This window comes from Octodon degus, unplaced genomic scaffold (assembly GCF_000260255.1).
Source record: "Octodon degus isolate 3935 unplaced genomic scaffold, OctDeg1.0 scaffold00004, whole genome shotgun sequence".
Classification (NCBI taxonomy): domain Eukaryota; kingdom Metazoa; phylum Chordata; class Mammalia; order Rodentia; family Octodontidae; genus Octodon; species Octodon degus.
This window is the reverse complement of record NW_004524580.1, coordinates 16565964-16578961: the sequence shown is the minus strand read 5'-3', so window position 1 is coordinate 16578961 and position 12998 is coordinate 16565964. Positions and strand designations below refer to the sequence as shown.

Genomic DNA, 12998 nt, shown 5'->3' with positions numbered 1-12998 from the left:
CTCAGACTATCACTTGTAATTCAATAAAGACCCACATAATTCAAATCTGTATTTTGTAGAAGAGGAAATAGAAAAATATAAAGCAATCTCTGAGCTCAGGTCATTAATAACCTAGTTTGAGAGGTAAGTTTTCTAAGTAAAAGTATGCATGCATGTCTAGCACCACAGTAACACAATTAAATACCATCGAAAAGATTTTATAGTATAACATAGGGATGATCAGTGCTCATATGTAATGTTTAAAAAATGGATTTAGGTTCTCTGCTCCCACTTACCATTTTTGTGGTATAGATTACATAAAAGAAATATATATTATATATATATACACATATATACACACATATATATATCACATAATCTTTTGTGCATTAATTTCCTCATCACTTATTGTAGCGAGATTAATTGCACTTAATCTTACAGAGAATTTGACAAGTTCATAGAACAAAGCCTGAGACACAATAAGTTCCTTCTAAGTCTTAGCTGTTTATACAGGTGGTAATAGTGGTTGGGTTAGGATACTGGACCTGAAAGGAAATTTAGAGGCAATCAAAAAAAGTATTTTATAAATAAATAGGAAAAACAAATCCAGGAGAGGTGAAACCAAGCGCCTGGTGGCATTTACCAGTGCTCTATTTTCAGGAAGAGTGATTTCAAGCCAGCTTCAGAAACCCATCACGTCCTTGAGTTTGTGTTTATATACTGGAGTTTCCAGGTCAAATTATCTATGCTTCTTTTGAAAGAATTGCTTGGAAGCTAGAGTTGGTAGGATGTCACTGAGAACCTTTCCATCCCAGTATCTTAGGCTACATATTTAAGGATAGCTTTATGGTTACCACTGTGGAAGTACTGAATCTCAAACCTGTGGAAATAGGGTTGATAACCTTAATTATTTGCCAGCTGCTGTTGGAAATAAATAAATAAATAATAAGCTGCACACAAGTTCCAAAGTAGGATAAGCCATGATACTTAGAGGGCAGTTGGTTGTCTTTTGCTATATTTGGTTCATATTAGAAAGGAAGCGAAATGTTTATACTGTGACCCATTTTACTGCTATTGCAAACAATATGCTTGGTGTTTGAGTTCTGTTGGATATGCATAAGTGTAGGATTTTGCTGAAGAACAACAGGGCCAGGCAGTGTGGTGGAAGCACAGAAGGTCTTGTCTGAGTGCCAGCTGTGTTATTGTTTCCTTGCTGGGTCACCTTGGACAAACTACTGAACCTCTCTGGGATCCAAGTTACTGATTTTTTTTTTTTTTTTAGCAAGGATTGAGCTCAGGCCCTCGTGCTTGCCAGGCAAGCACTTATTCTGTTGAGCTATCTCCTCAACCCCTAAAATTATATTTACTTTGATTTCTTCTTCTTCTTTTTCTTCTTCTTCTTTTTTTTTTTTTTTTTTTTTGGTATTTTGGAGAAAAGTCTACAGGGTCTCACTAGATTGGACTTATAGTGATCCACCTGTTTACAGCCTCCCACGTGCTGGGATTACAGGTGCACACCACCATGCCCAGTCTCAATTGCTGTCTCAGTGTGCCCTGGGGTGGGGCCAGAACGACAGGCCTAGGGATCGAACCCCTGGTCCCTCCTTGCAGGTTCTTTAATCCACTGAGCTATTTGGCCAGCTCCTGATTTTTCAAAAGGAGAAACATGAACATGATCAACACCATTTAATCCAAGACACAAAGTTCCAATGCTTGTGCCTGTAACTTGAATTTTGCCTTTATACCTTTGATGTCTGTTTCTGGGGAGAAAATATACAGCTTTCATCCTTTTTTCAGAGAACTTTATGACCAGAAGATAACTACTAGAAAATTTGGGAAGCACTTCTCAGCTGAATTATTCTATTTCGTGAAATGATTTCTCCAGGTTGCACCTCTTGAATTAATTCAGCAGGGCCTTGACTGAAGGTTGTACGGAATAAGAGGAATTTGCTCAGCTGGCATACCCAGGGTGTATTTTATTTGACAGGAAGAAATTGAGCTGACAAGGTGGTCCTCTCCCCCTTCCCCCTTGTGCTCACAGTAATTTCACCAGTTTAGATCATTCCTTTGCATTCTCTACCAGTTGTGCCCTTGAACTAGGTGGCAAATCGCACTGTGCCCACAACCTTAAGTCTGTTTGCTTGGGGTGATTCTCATGACACAGACACACATGATTTATGGCTTTACATTATTTTTTTTTTAATTTCTTCTTGGACAGTTTGTACTCCCCCTACTGTCCCCATGGTTTTTATTTGAAATCCTCTGGCATGTTTACTGAGCATAATAGTTCATTTATTTACAGAACATTTTGCTTTGTTTCTAAAAAATGTTGCAAGACTTGTTTTAAATGGCAAATGCAGACCTACCTAAGGAAAGAGTCAAGTGTCTGGGAGAGAGAATGAATCAAACTTTAAATGCTCATATTTATGGAAAGGTTATAGTTTTTAATATCTGTCAATGTTTGTGCAAAAGAGGGAGACACTGAAATAGTGTGAGTGTTCCTTCCCCCTTGTTCTCCCTAGTCTTCATCTGTAATGATGCTTTTATACATGTGGAGGAATTTCATGTGACTTTCTTGCTTTTTTTAAAAAAAATTTTTATCTGCTTAGTAATGATTTATTCTTTTCAAAATGTTTTTGAAGGTAGATTGCCCTCCCATCCCTTGAAATTACACTTTTCAAGGTCAGTCCACAAATCAGTAGGATAGAATTGAAACAAAGGAGTTCATGGTTTTCCTGGTCTTGTTCTAGGCACTTATTTGAAGTTGGTTACATTAATAGACAACCTTTAGAGATTAACATAATGAGAGGTAGAAAATGAGTTCAGATAGCGAATTTTCATACTTAAACAATTTTGATTAATTCCTCTTATTGTTGTTCTTCAAATAGGATGTATTTCAAATTGAATTACTTTTGCATTAAAGGAGAGCACTGAAGTCTCTGAATCTCTTCATTTCTAGATGAACTCTAAGTTTGTCTTCAAAGTTCCTGTGTTATTATCTTCTCTCAAAAAATTGAGTTCTTATACAATGTTCTCTGACTATTAAAATGTAATGATTTGATAGATGAATAGTTTCTAGAGTTCATTTTTATTAGTTTGCAATACTAAGCATTTTAATGTCATTCCCCATTCCCATCATTGACAGATATTAAAAGTTACAACCTTCCCATAAATATGAGCATTTAAAGTTTGATTCATTCTCTCCCCCAGACACTTGACTCTTTCCTTAGGTAGGTCTGAAGAAATGTCTTTATTGAAAGCTGAATCTAGGCTATTTAGTATTTAAGCAAAGGTCAGAAGTATATTGAAAATAATATTTATAAAAATAGTGTGGGTCATGTGTTATATTACTAAACATATAAATCTTATGAAAAATTCTTCTTCCTTAAATCATTTCATAGTTACTTCTGTTAATCGCTGAGACAAAATGCCTGAAATCTAAAGTGAAAGAAAGAAGGGTTTATTTACCTCCCAATCTAGTGGAGTTTCAGCTCGTAGTTGGCTGGCTCCAGGGCAGAGTGGTCTGGCAGGAGGGCTGCACAGAGGAGAAGCAGTTCATGGTAGGTAGAAGGCAGCACAGTGAAAGCCAGCAAGCAGCAAGCAATGACACGAGCCCTCTTTCTGTCCCTTAATCTTACCCAGGTTACTCACACTTAGGGTGCTCGCACCCAAGTGGAACACCCTTGATCGCAGATCACCCCTTGAATCTCAGCATCACACGCTTCAGATCCAGCCACCTCTGCAAAGCCCAACCAATGACTGCATGAGGCTTTGGGTGGTCACCTAGATAGAGGCCATAGCAGACTACTGTATTAAATTTCCTGCCTCTTGGTTTTTAAAGCAATGGCAGCGGTATGATTATCTGGTCATCATGTAAAGCACATTGATCGATTATCTCCTTTAGGTTCACCACCCTACAAGATAATTACTGTTACCCCTAGTCTATTGGTTGCAAGGCTGTCATCTAAAGATTAGTTACCTGGCTGTTAGCACCTGGAAAACAGAAACCTGAGTAGAGATTTGAACCTATAACTCCCTGTCTTTGGCACTTAAGAACTCAACTCATACTTGATGATGCCTTCCCAACAGTGTAAAAGTTTCCTTTGAAATTAATAAAGAATCATTGTACTGTACTGAATTTTGTTCAGTACTGAGTACGTAGTGTTTTTTTGTGTTACTGTGATTAGGGAAGTATTCCATGCTAGAAGCTCAGCTAGTGCCACTTAATTAGCATCGTGGTCACAACATGTGTATGCTGTGCAGGTCTCAGTTCACTTTTTGTTGCCAGTAATGTAGAAACACAGACTGGGTGATTCATACAAATGGTTGGGAGCCAGGTGTGGTGGCTCTCGCCCATAGTCCCAGCACACTGGGAAGCTGAGTCAGGAGGATCACTAGTTTGAATCCATGCTGGACCATTATCCATTTAGTGAGACCCTGTCTCAAAAATAAAAATAAAAATAAAAAAAGAAGGATGTGTGAAGAATCTGGCTTCAATCCTCAATACCACCAAAAAATAAATAAGAAAAGGTTTAGGTTGACTCACAGTTCAGGTTCAAGGCCAAAGGAGACCACAGGTGTGAAGGCCTGTGGTGGAGTCTTGAGTTTGCACAGCACAGGATGTCACAAGACATGAGTCAAGGAAAGTGGAGAGACCTAGGCAAACTGATTCTGACAGTGTACAATCTTTGAGGTGGTCTATTGATCCAGTACTTGCACGAACAGGTCAATGTCTTCCTAGGGACAGATCTCTAATCATTTTTGCATTTTTAAAGTTTATATTAGGCAGAGTCTTGTTGTCTAGTCCAGTCCTTAAACTCACTATGCAGCCCAGGCTGGCCCTGACCCCCGCCTTAGTCTCCCATGTGCTGAGATGTGGCATCTAATTACTCTTAGAAGTCTCACCTGATCCCCAATGTTAGACTGTGATAGTGGGGTTACATTTGAACAGGTTTTGAGAGGACAGACCATAGTAATAGTCCAGAAATGTTTTTATCTCTTCTCTTTGAAAGGAAGAAGGGATTTGGCCTTTAGTTAAATAGTAATGAAGAAAGATGATCTAGAAAAGTCTCCTGAAGATACCATTTTAATTTTTTGGAATCACGAATTATTTTTAAAAAATCCAGGTACTCTTGAAAATTAAAGGCAATCAAGTGACCTAGGCAGTTACATTGTTTGGAAAGTCAGTACAAGCAGGAGATAATTTATCAAAAGAAACAAAACAGCATTTTCTATATTACCATGATGATGATTATGATGTTGATGATGTTGACAAGGTCTTGCTATGTAGTTGAGGCTGTCCTTGAATGCACTATGGAGCCCAGGCTGGACTCAAACTCATGGTGATTCTCCTGCCTCAGCCTCCCAGGTGCTGGGATTGCAGGCATGCACCACCATGCTCAGCCGGAATAGCCGACATTAGAGGAAGCATCCATACAGTAGCAAATTATGGCATTTAGACAAAGTATTGAGTTTCTACTCTCAGTAGACATGATTTTTATACTTTGCTGAGGCCGCGAGACTGGAAACCTTGGACTCTTTTCCCAGAAAAGCTCTGATGATTTGTGCAAAGCATTTCCTAGGTGGCGTCAAGGGGCTCACGCTACAGCATTTTGATTCCTCCCTTGATTGTGTGTGAGAGAGGGGATGGAGCAGGAAAGGTCTCCCACAGGCGTCCAACCAACCACTGATTGCAAGGGCTTTAGGGACATCAAGGACGTTCAAGTCACAAGACTGGAAGATTTTAGTTTGGTTACTTAGTGAGGGAGTTAAGTGTTCTGATGTTCAGTTCTTTGTCCTGAATCCAAATACCTGCAGGGAGTGGTATGCAGCCAGTGCCTGCTTGGCTTACAAAGCCTTTTTCTTGGCTCAGTTTCCAGCATTTCCGAATGTTGTTCTCCTATGCAGTTTTTTCCAGTGTCACTGAGTATGGTCAGTCCTCAGAACACCAAAGAACATTGCAGTGATGACCTTCCTTCCAGTAAGGTTACCCTGTTGCGAAGTAGCTTGCTTCTGCAGATCTATACATTTTACAAATACTGGCATCCTTGCTCTTCATATCAGAGCCCACTGGAATGATTAAGCCATTGGTCAAATGTCCCATCAATTAAACCCTGTTTTGTCCTGAACTTATTTTAGTAGAATAGATTTGTTTTCACAGTAGGTAACTTTAGTTATTTGCCCATTTAACAATACCGACAGTGTACATCCCTGGAATCTAGACCAGCCCCCTGCTTGGCTAGAGACTTCTAATATCTGTATAACATTTAACATACATGTGGGACTTTCCTAGTGCTCTTCTAGCTTTTTGTCCCTTTCTGTTCTCTCCTTGCTCCAATCCATCATTCCAAGCTAATGTTCTCAGATTTACTTTCATGGTTTTATTGTTTATTTAGTTAGTCTTTAGGTTTTTTCCAGACAGGGTCTCTCTACACAGTCCAGGCTGATCTTGAAGTTACTGTGTGGCCCATTCTGACCTCGAACTCACAGTAGTATCCCTCTTCAGCCTCCCAAATGCTGAGATTACAGACCTGTACCTCCACACCTGACTGTGGTTTTCAATCTTATCATGCCCTTCCCTGCTTACCATATTTCGTGCTACACTACTGCTCTTAGGAGGAGTAAACTTAGAGGGCTTTTCATAACTATCTGGTTTGCTCTTTTTATTTTACAGGGAGGTATAGATTCCCAGGGATGATGGAATTTGCCTAAGACCGAGTGCCTGGCTGTAGGTTTCTGGTGGTAGAACTGTTCCTACAGAACCTTGCTGCCTCCCATTAGAACTTCTCAGCCCACCATTCTGAAGCTCTTCTCTAATTCAGCTTTCCTGGAATATTTCTTACATCATACCCATTTCATTTCCCTAATACAGCCTGAGCTTCAATACTTTGCCTTTTCCTATGACCTTCTCTATTTAGAATGCCCTACGCTGTGACATTTAATACTCATACACATGCACACACTGTGCCTGAGCACTTAGCATTTCACATGAGTTATTTAATCCTTATATATCCATTAGCTAGAGCCTGTTGTGGGTACTCCTTTACACACATGGATGTGCAGATGAAGCGATTTGTCTGAGACTACACATTTGCAGGAAGCAAGGCCAACATCCATCCAACTCAGGCACTTCTATGTGCAGAAGCTGTGCTGTTGACCCCAATATCAAACTCAGTTCCCCTAAGGAACATCTGTGTTACAGGGCAAAGGGTCCCTCTATGTATAAAACTTTCCACAGTAATCAGTACGCATCAGAGAAGCTGAATTTATGGTAAGGTTATGTGTGCTGTGCTGTCTAAATGCTATATAATAAACTGTAAGTGGTTAGAAATTAATATAATAATTCATTAAGTGACTTATTCTAAGTCTTCTTCCAAATGGAATGTCAGTAAAGAAAAGATTCTCTGTCGCTAGGTATACAGAGCCCCAGCACATGGAGCCAGGGTTTGCACTGTACCCTTGGCAGGCGCTCCTGCTGCCTGCGGCTTTGGAAATGCATTTACCTTCGGCGAACTGCCTGTCCTCATTTGTAAGTAGGCTTAATGAGATAGGCCTCGTGGGGTTGTGGGAGAGACAGTGTCTGAACACTTATTAAACATTGTCACTTTTCACAAATAGTATTATCTTTCCATTGTACTATAAAATAAATATCAGTGCATCATCTTCATGTGTACCCCTCTTCACCCCTACAGTGATAAAAATGTGGAGATATCAGATTTGTAGTCAAAGAATTTATAAAGCAAATTCTTTGAACCAATTTTTTATGTATAAATTCTTCATAAAATGCAGTTAACCAGAACATTTCTGATGTTCTTCTCTGTTCTTTACATTTCAGACCCTAAATTTTATAAATGATAATTCAGTTGATTCTATACTTACATCTTTAAAGTAGTGGTTAAGAAAGGGCTAGATGGTTAAGCAGTTTGAGTTCAGAAAATCCACCACTTTGGGCCAGTGGGATAGCTCAGTGGTCTAAAGCACCTGCTTAGGCAAGCATACAAGCACAGGGACCAGTGTTTGATCCTGGGGTACCACATGCCATACCAGCCCCACCCCTAAGGCAGGCTGAGCCACCACAACAACAACAAAAAAGAAGAAAGAAAGAAAGAAAGAAAGAAAGAAAGAAAGAAAGAAAGAAAGAAAGGAAGGAAGGAAGGAAGGAAGGAAGGAAGGAAAAAAAGAAAATCCACTGCTCCTTGCTGTATTTTCCTATGTATACTGGCTGTTTCATGATGACACAGAATGTAGCTGGTCAGAATCCTCTTCCAGCTTTCTCTTCCTGTGAAAGTGTCTGTGTCTTTGCCACTAAGGCTTATGAAAAATGACTGGGTCACTTTGCTTTTCAAAAATAGGGCTGAATATTAAGAAGACAAAAGAAATTGGGGAAGCAGTGTAGGAAGTTTAACCAAGAGGAAGAAATCAAGTGGAAAGAGCAAGACAACATCTGAAGTAACTGGGAAATGAAAATGCCACACTCTGTAGCCACATGTGTCCAGTAGGCAGTGAGGATTCCATGGTTTTACTGGCAGTGGCATGAAGAGGGATACTGGTATGGACTCATGGGGGGGAAAATGGTCAGGACAAGTGTCCAGAGTAGGCGAAAATGTGCAGCAGAGCCCCACGGCTGAGGAGGCTTTGCGGTTTGTGGGACCTGGATCCTTAGCCAGATGTATCACCCATTGGCCATGGATCTGTCATCTCATTATTTGACCTTGTTGAGCCTCAGTGTTCTTCGCCAGTAAAACAGAGATACTTAAGTGCCTACCTGGCAAACACAAGGTCCCAAGCTTATCCCCAGTACCGCCCCCCTCCAAAAAAAGCTATCTGAAACAGAGATACTCTCTCAGAGACATCTCAGGATTGGTTATGACATGCAGTTTATGCCCTGAAAAAGCACTGAACCTGGCACATAGTAAATGCTCAACAAGTGTTAGACATTATTTTTGCTTTATCACATGACCTAAAGAAAGAGCAGCTAGACCAAGTGTGTTAGCTCAAGGTTCAAGTGAGTGAGGGATTCCCACCACTGGAAGTAGGAAGATAGTAGGGCCAGTTACGACCTTGGCTCCCTTCCGAATACTTAACCTTTGCCTGGATTCTTTGCTCACCAAGTTCTCAGATTCTAGAAGCTATTGGCAAAGCTAAGGAGAAGCATATAGTTTATGTTATGGAAGGCTGGTAGGAGGAGACAATCTAGTTTTGCAAACATCTATATAATCTAAATTTTCTATAGGGAAGATGAAGTTTTAGAGACAGGCAGAATGGAGTAGTTATATACCTTTATATTAGTCACTTTTCTTATTGCTGGGAGAACATATCCAACATGCACAACTTAAAGGAGGAAAGGTTTGTTATGACACAAGTTTCAATCCATAGTTGGTAGGCTTCAAAGAAGAAGCAGCACTTGAGAGGGGCAGGGTGAAGGGAGGAGTAAGGGAGGGTAGTATGCTCTTCTGGGTCATATACCCTTCCGGATCATATCTCCAGGTCATATCCCCTTCCCAGTCACATCTCCTTCCAGGTTGTATCGACAGTTGACCTGTCTCTTCTTACCAGGTTCAACCTCCTGAAAGCAAATAGGCTATACCACCCTCACAATCAGTCAATCAATCAATCAATCAATCACTTTTCAAAAGCCCCAATTGTAATCACACAAGGCTTCAGGGATATATATGTAAACCAGATCAGCCTTCAAAATCATGCCCCTATTTAGTTCTCAGTAAAGGATAAAGATTGAATATTTACAATATATTTGGCACATTGAAACCAAGTTACAAGAGTTTAATTGGTTCCACAGTCCTTGGTTCCAAATTCATTGTTTATTCTCTTATGCCAGGATGACTAATGCAAATAGTTAGAATTTGTTTAAGGCTTTTAAAGAAAGTAGGCGAACATTTGAGGCATCTTAAGGGCTCAACCCAAGGTAAGTGGCTTAAGTTATATCACCAAATTCAACCTTTCTAAGTTATTTACAATATAAAGCATTTGTATTTGGTAAGTAACATTATTATTTTGAAGTTTCTGTGGCTTTTTAGGATCAATGTAGAACAGTAGTTCTCCAACTTGAGCTTGTATCACAACCGCTAAAGGACTTAAATAAAGTTTAGTAGGTCTGGGATGGCCAGTGAATAGCATTTGTAGAAGGTTTTCTGTTGATACTGACACTTCACTTCAAGGTCACTGACAGAAAAGCATATTTATTACTAATTATATGAAAGGACAAGCTGGAAAATAGTCCTTGAGGAATTGTAAAACTGGAGATGGACACTGAAGTTTGTATCAAGTTTCTATAACTCAAAAGGTTACATACTTAGCCACGCATAACTGAATTTTGTGTTACTACTCACTTTGTTTAGAAAGATTCATTTGCCCGTAAGGGAAATGAAGAAATGGTGGGTGAACAGTACGACTAATTGATATTAATTAATATGTATGAAACTTTTCAAAGATTTTTTTTTCTTCTTTGTAGGTAGCAAATCTTCCAAAAGATTATCTGATAACCCTCGACTATGTCACCGGGATGGACGTTTTGGTACGTAAGCTGTGCATTTTGTTTTAGTATGTGACAGAAGAGAAGGGATTATTTATATGGAGATAGGTACTTATCTGCTGCTTAGGACTTGCTGATTTGATAAAAGTACTTTGGAATTTGGCTTACAGTGCTTTTTTCTCAGGCATCTGTTAAATTATATCACTGAGCATTTGAGAACATGGGTCTTAGTACTCCAAAAGCAAATGAAATCATCTTTAGGCCTAAGCTGCAGATTTCTCTATTTTTTTCTGAGTATTCCTCAGAAAACTTTGATTATAAAATTATGCAAATTCTTATATAAGTCTCTTTCCTTCCTATTTAATTTGAGAACAAAAATATTTATAAACTTAGTAGTGTAATAGATTCTTGGAAACTTACAATAAATATATGTGCTCACAATTATAATACTCTATTACTGAAATGAAGAATTGTAATTAATTTTCTTATTGCATAAAGTAGTATCAGGCTTCATACGTGAATATCTCAAGCCTAAAGAATAGTGTAGTAAGTGTTGTGCCCGTCAGAGAGCTTTATTAAACTTTACCCCATTTGTAAAATTTGCTTCAGATATATTCCCTAAAAATTAAACATTGTAACTAAAGCCTTGGGTGTGTTCCATCCGTTTCCATTACTCTTCACTTTGTGCCTCAGTGGTAACAATTTTTGTGAGCTAGAATTTTTCATTTGAGTGCATGTTATTGGTGTTCCGCTGAGGACAGCACCCCCTGGAATTGGGTAAGGCAGAAAAGATTCATAGTAACTCTGCATGCTTTTAATTTGAAGTATCCATCCATCCACAAGATAGCGAGCATTTGCCTATTTTAAATTTTAATGTTCATGCTGTTCTACTGTGAAGATCGCTTTGCAACTTGACAGTGGTTTTAGTATGTTGTTTCATGGTGATTCATTGTTAACTGTTTTGATCCTGGAGTAAAACCACTTGGGGACTTTCTTCTCTGTAACTCATCATTCCATAAGTTTCCAAATATTTATTACATCTTAACTTTGTGCAAGCTGTTCTGAGTAATTTTTGTGGACCAGTCAATCAAAATTAAAGTCACTGGAAGTACACCACTGTGTGCTTCAAAATGTTTTGCAAAGGCTACAGGGCTCTCAGTTCTTTTCTTTTCTTTTCTTATATATTTAGTACAGGGGTTGCAAGGTCTCACTACACAGATTGGACTCATCATGATTCTCTTATTTCTAGTCTCCCAAGCACTGGGATTACAGTTTTAGGCCACCACACCCAGTCTCAATCTCAATTGCTGTCTCAGTGCACCTCTGGGCGGGGCTGGCATGGCATGCAGGGAATGGACCCCAGTCCCTGCATCTGCCTAGCAGGCACTTTAATCTGCTGAGCTGTTTGACTGGTCCTCATGGCTCTCATTTCAAAAGACTACCCATGAATGTCATTGTTTGTTTTAATTATGCATTTTCATAGGAGCTGCTTCAAGTTCTCGAGAAGTCCTTAGAATACATACCATATCTTCATGTTGAAAAGGTTATCCTCAGGGTTAGGCTCAAAGTCTTGAGGTAGGGAGAGCTCCTTGGGAATAGAAATGTAAAATTCCAGCAACCTGAAAGCTAATTCATCCAGTCATTTGATCACTCATTCAGCAAATTTTTGGCTAAGAAAAACTGTAAAGCTAGGGTTTTGTTGGACAGTTGAAGAATCACACACATGTCAATTAGAAAATGGTCTTGCATGTTTAAATACTTTGAAAATAATGAGAGGAAACTACTTGGCTTATTCATAACATTTCCCATTTGCAAGATGATTTCACATATTTTTTTTTTCCTTTGGATGATTAGAAAAACCTTGTAAAGTTGGTAGAATAGCTGTTTTTATTTCTGTCTAATGAATGACACCATGGGCAGCCCAGAAGTATTTTGCCCAAAGTTATACAACTAGGAAGTGAAAGTCTTGAAAAGAACTCCCCAGGCCATCTGACTGTGAACCCAAAGTTGTGGTAAGTAGGGACCTGAATAATTAAAATGCCAGGAAGTACTGGGGGGGCGGGGGGGGGGAGCCTCCTGGCAATAGAGACCCAGTTCTGATCCTGACTGAAGCGGGCTTTATGATACATGGTTGGTTTTAAAGGTACTTAGTTAGAGAAATCCTGCTGCTCTTTCTGAAACAAGTGTTAACCTGTAAATAACCAAATAGATGTTTTGTTAAATGCTGATGTCATCATAGATGTCGCTAAATGAGTGATTTTAGTATTGGCTGTTGAAGCAAAATCTAGGCTTGTAAAAATGAAGTTTTTTTTTTTTCAACATCCATTCTACGCAGGCTTTTATACTTGAGAAAAGTTGCTATTATTTGATTCTGGCACACAGTCCTTCAATTACTGGAGAAACATTGTTCTTGGCCAACATAGTTGGCAATAAAAACAAGCCCATGCATAGGGCTGTGGGCAGAAACTGGGGTCTCACCCTTGATTTTACCATCACTTTAAAATGCTGCTCTTTGCCCAAACCAGTGGAG

At 39.2% G+C, this 12998-nt stretch overlaps 1 protein-coding gene across 2 annotated transcripts in view; it reads left to right on the top strand.

Annotated features, from left to right (window-relative positions):
* Kitlg (KIT ligand) overlaps positions 1-12998 on the top strand; it is an 85530-nt gene that overhangs the window by 36668 nt on the left and 35864 nt on the right. For both annotated transcript variants that reach the window (XM_023716309.1, XM_004623774.2), the window contains exon 3: positions 10448-10510. In XM_023716309.1, the coding sequence (XP_023572077.1) occupies positions 10448-10510 (63 nt within the window). The remainder of the gene's footprint in view (positions 1-10447; positions 10511-12998) is intronic.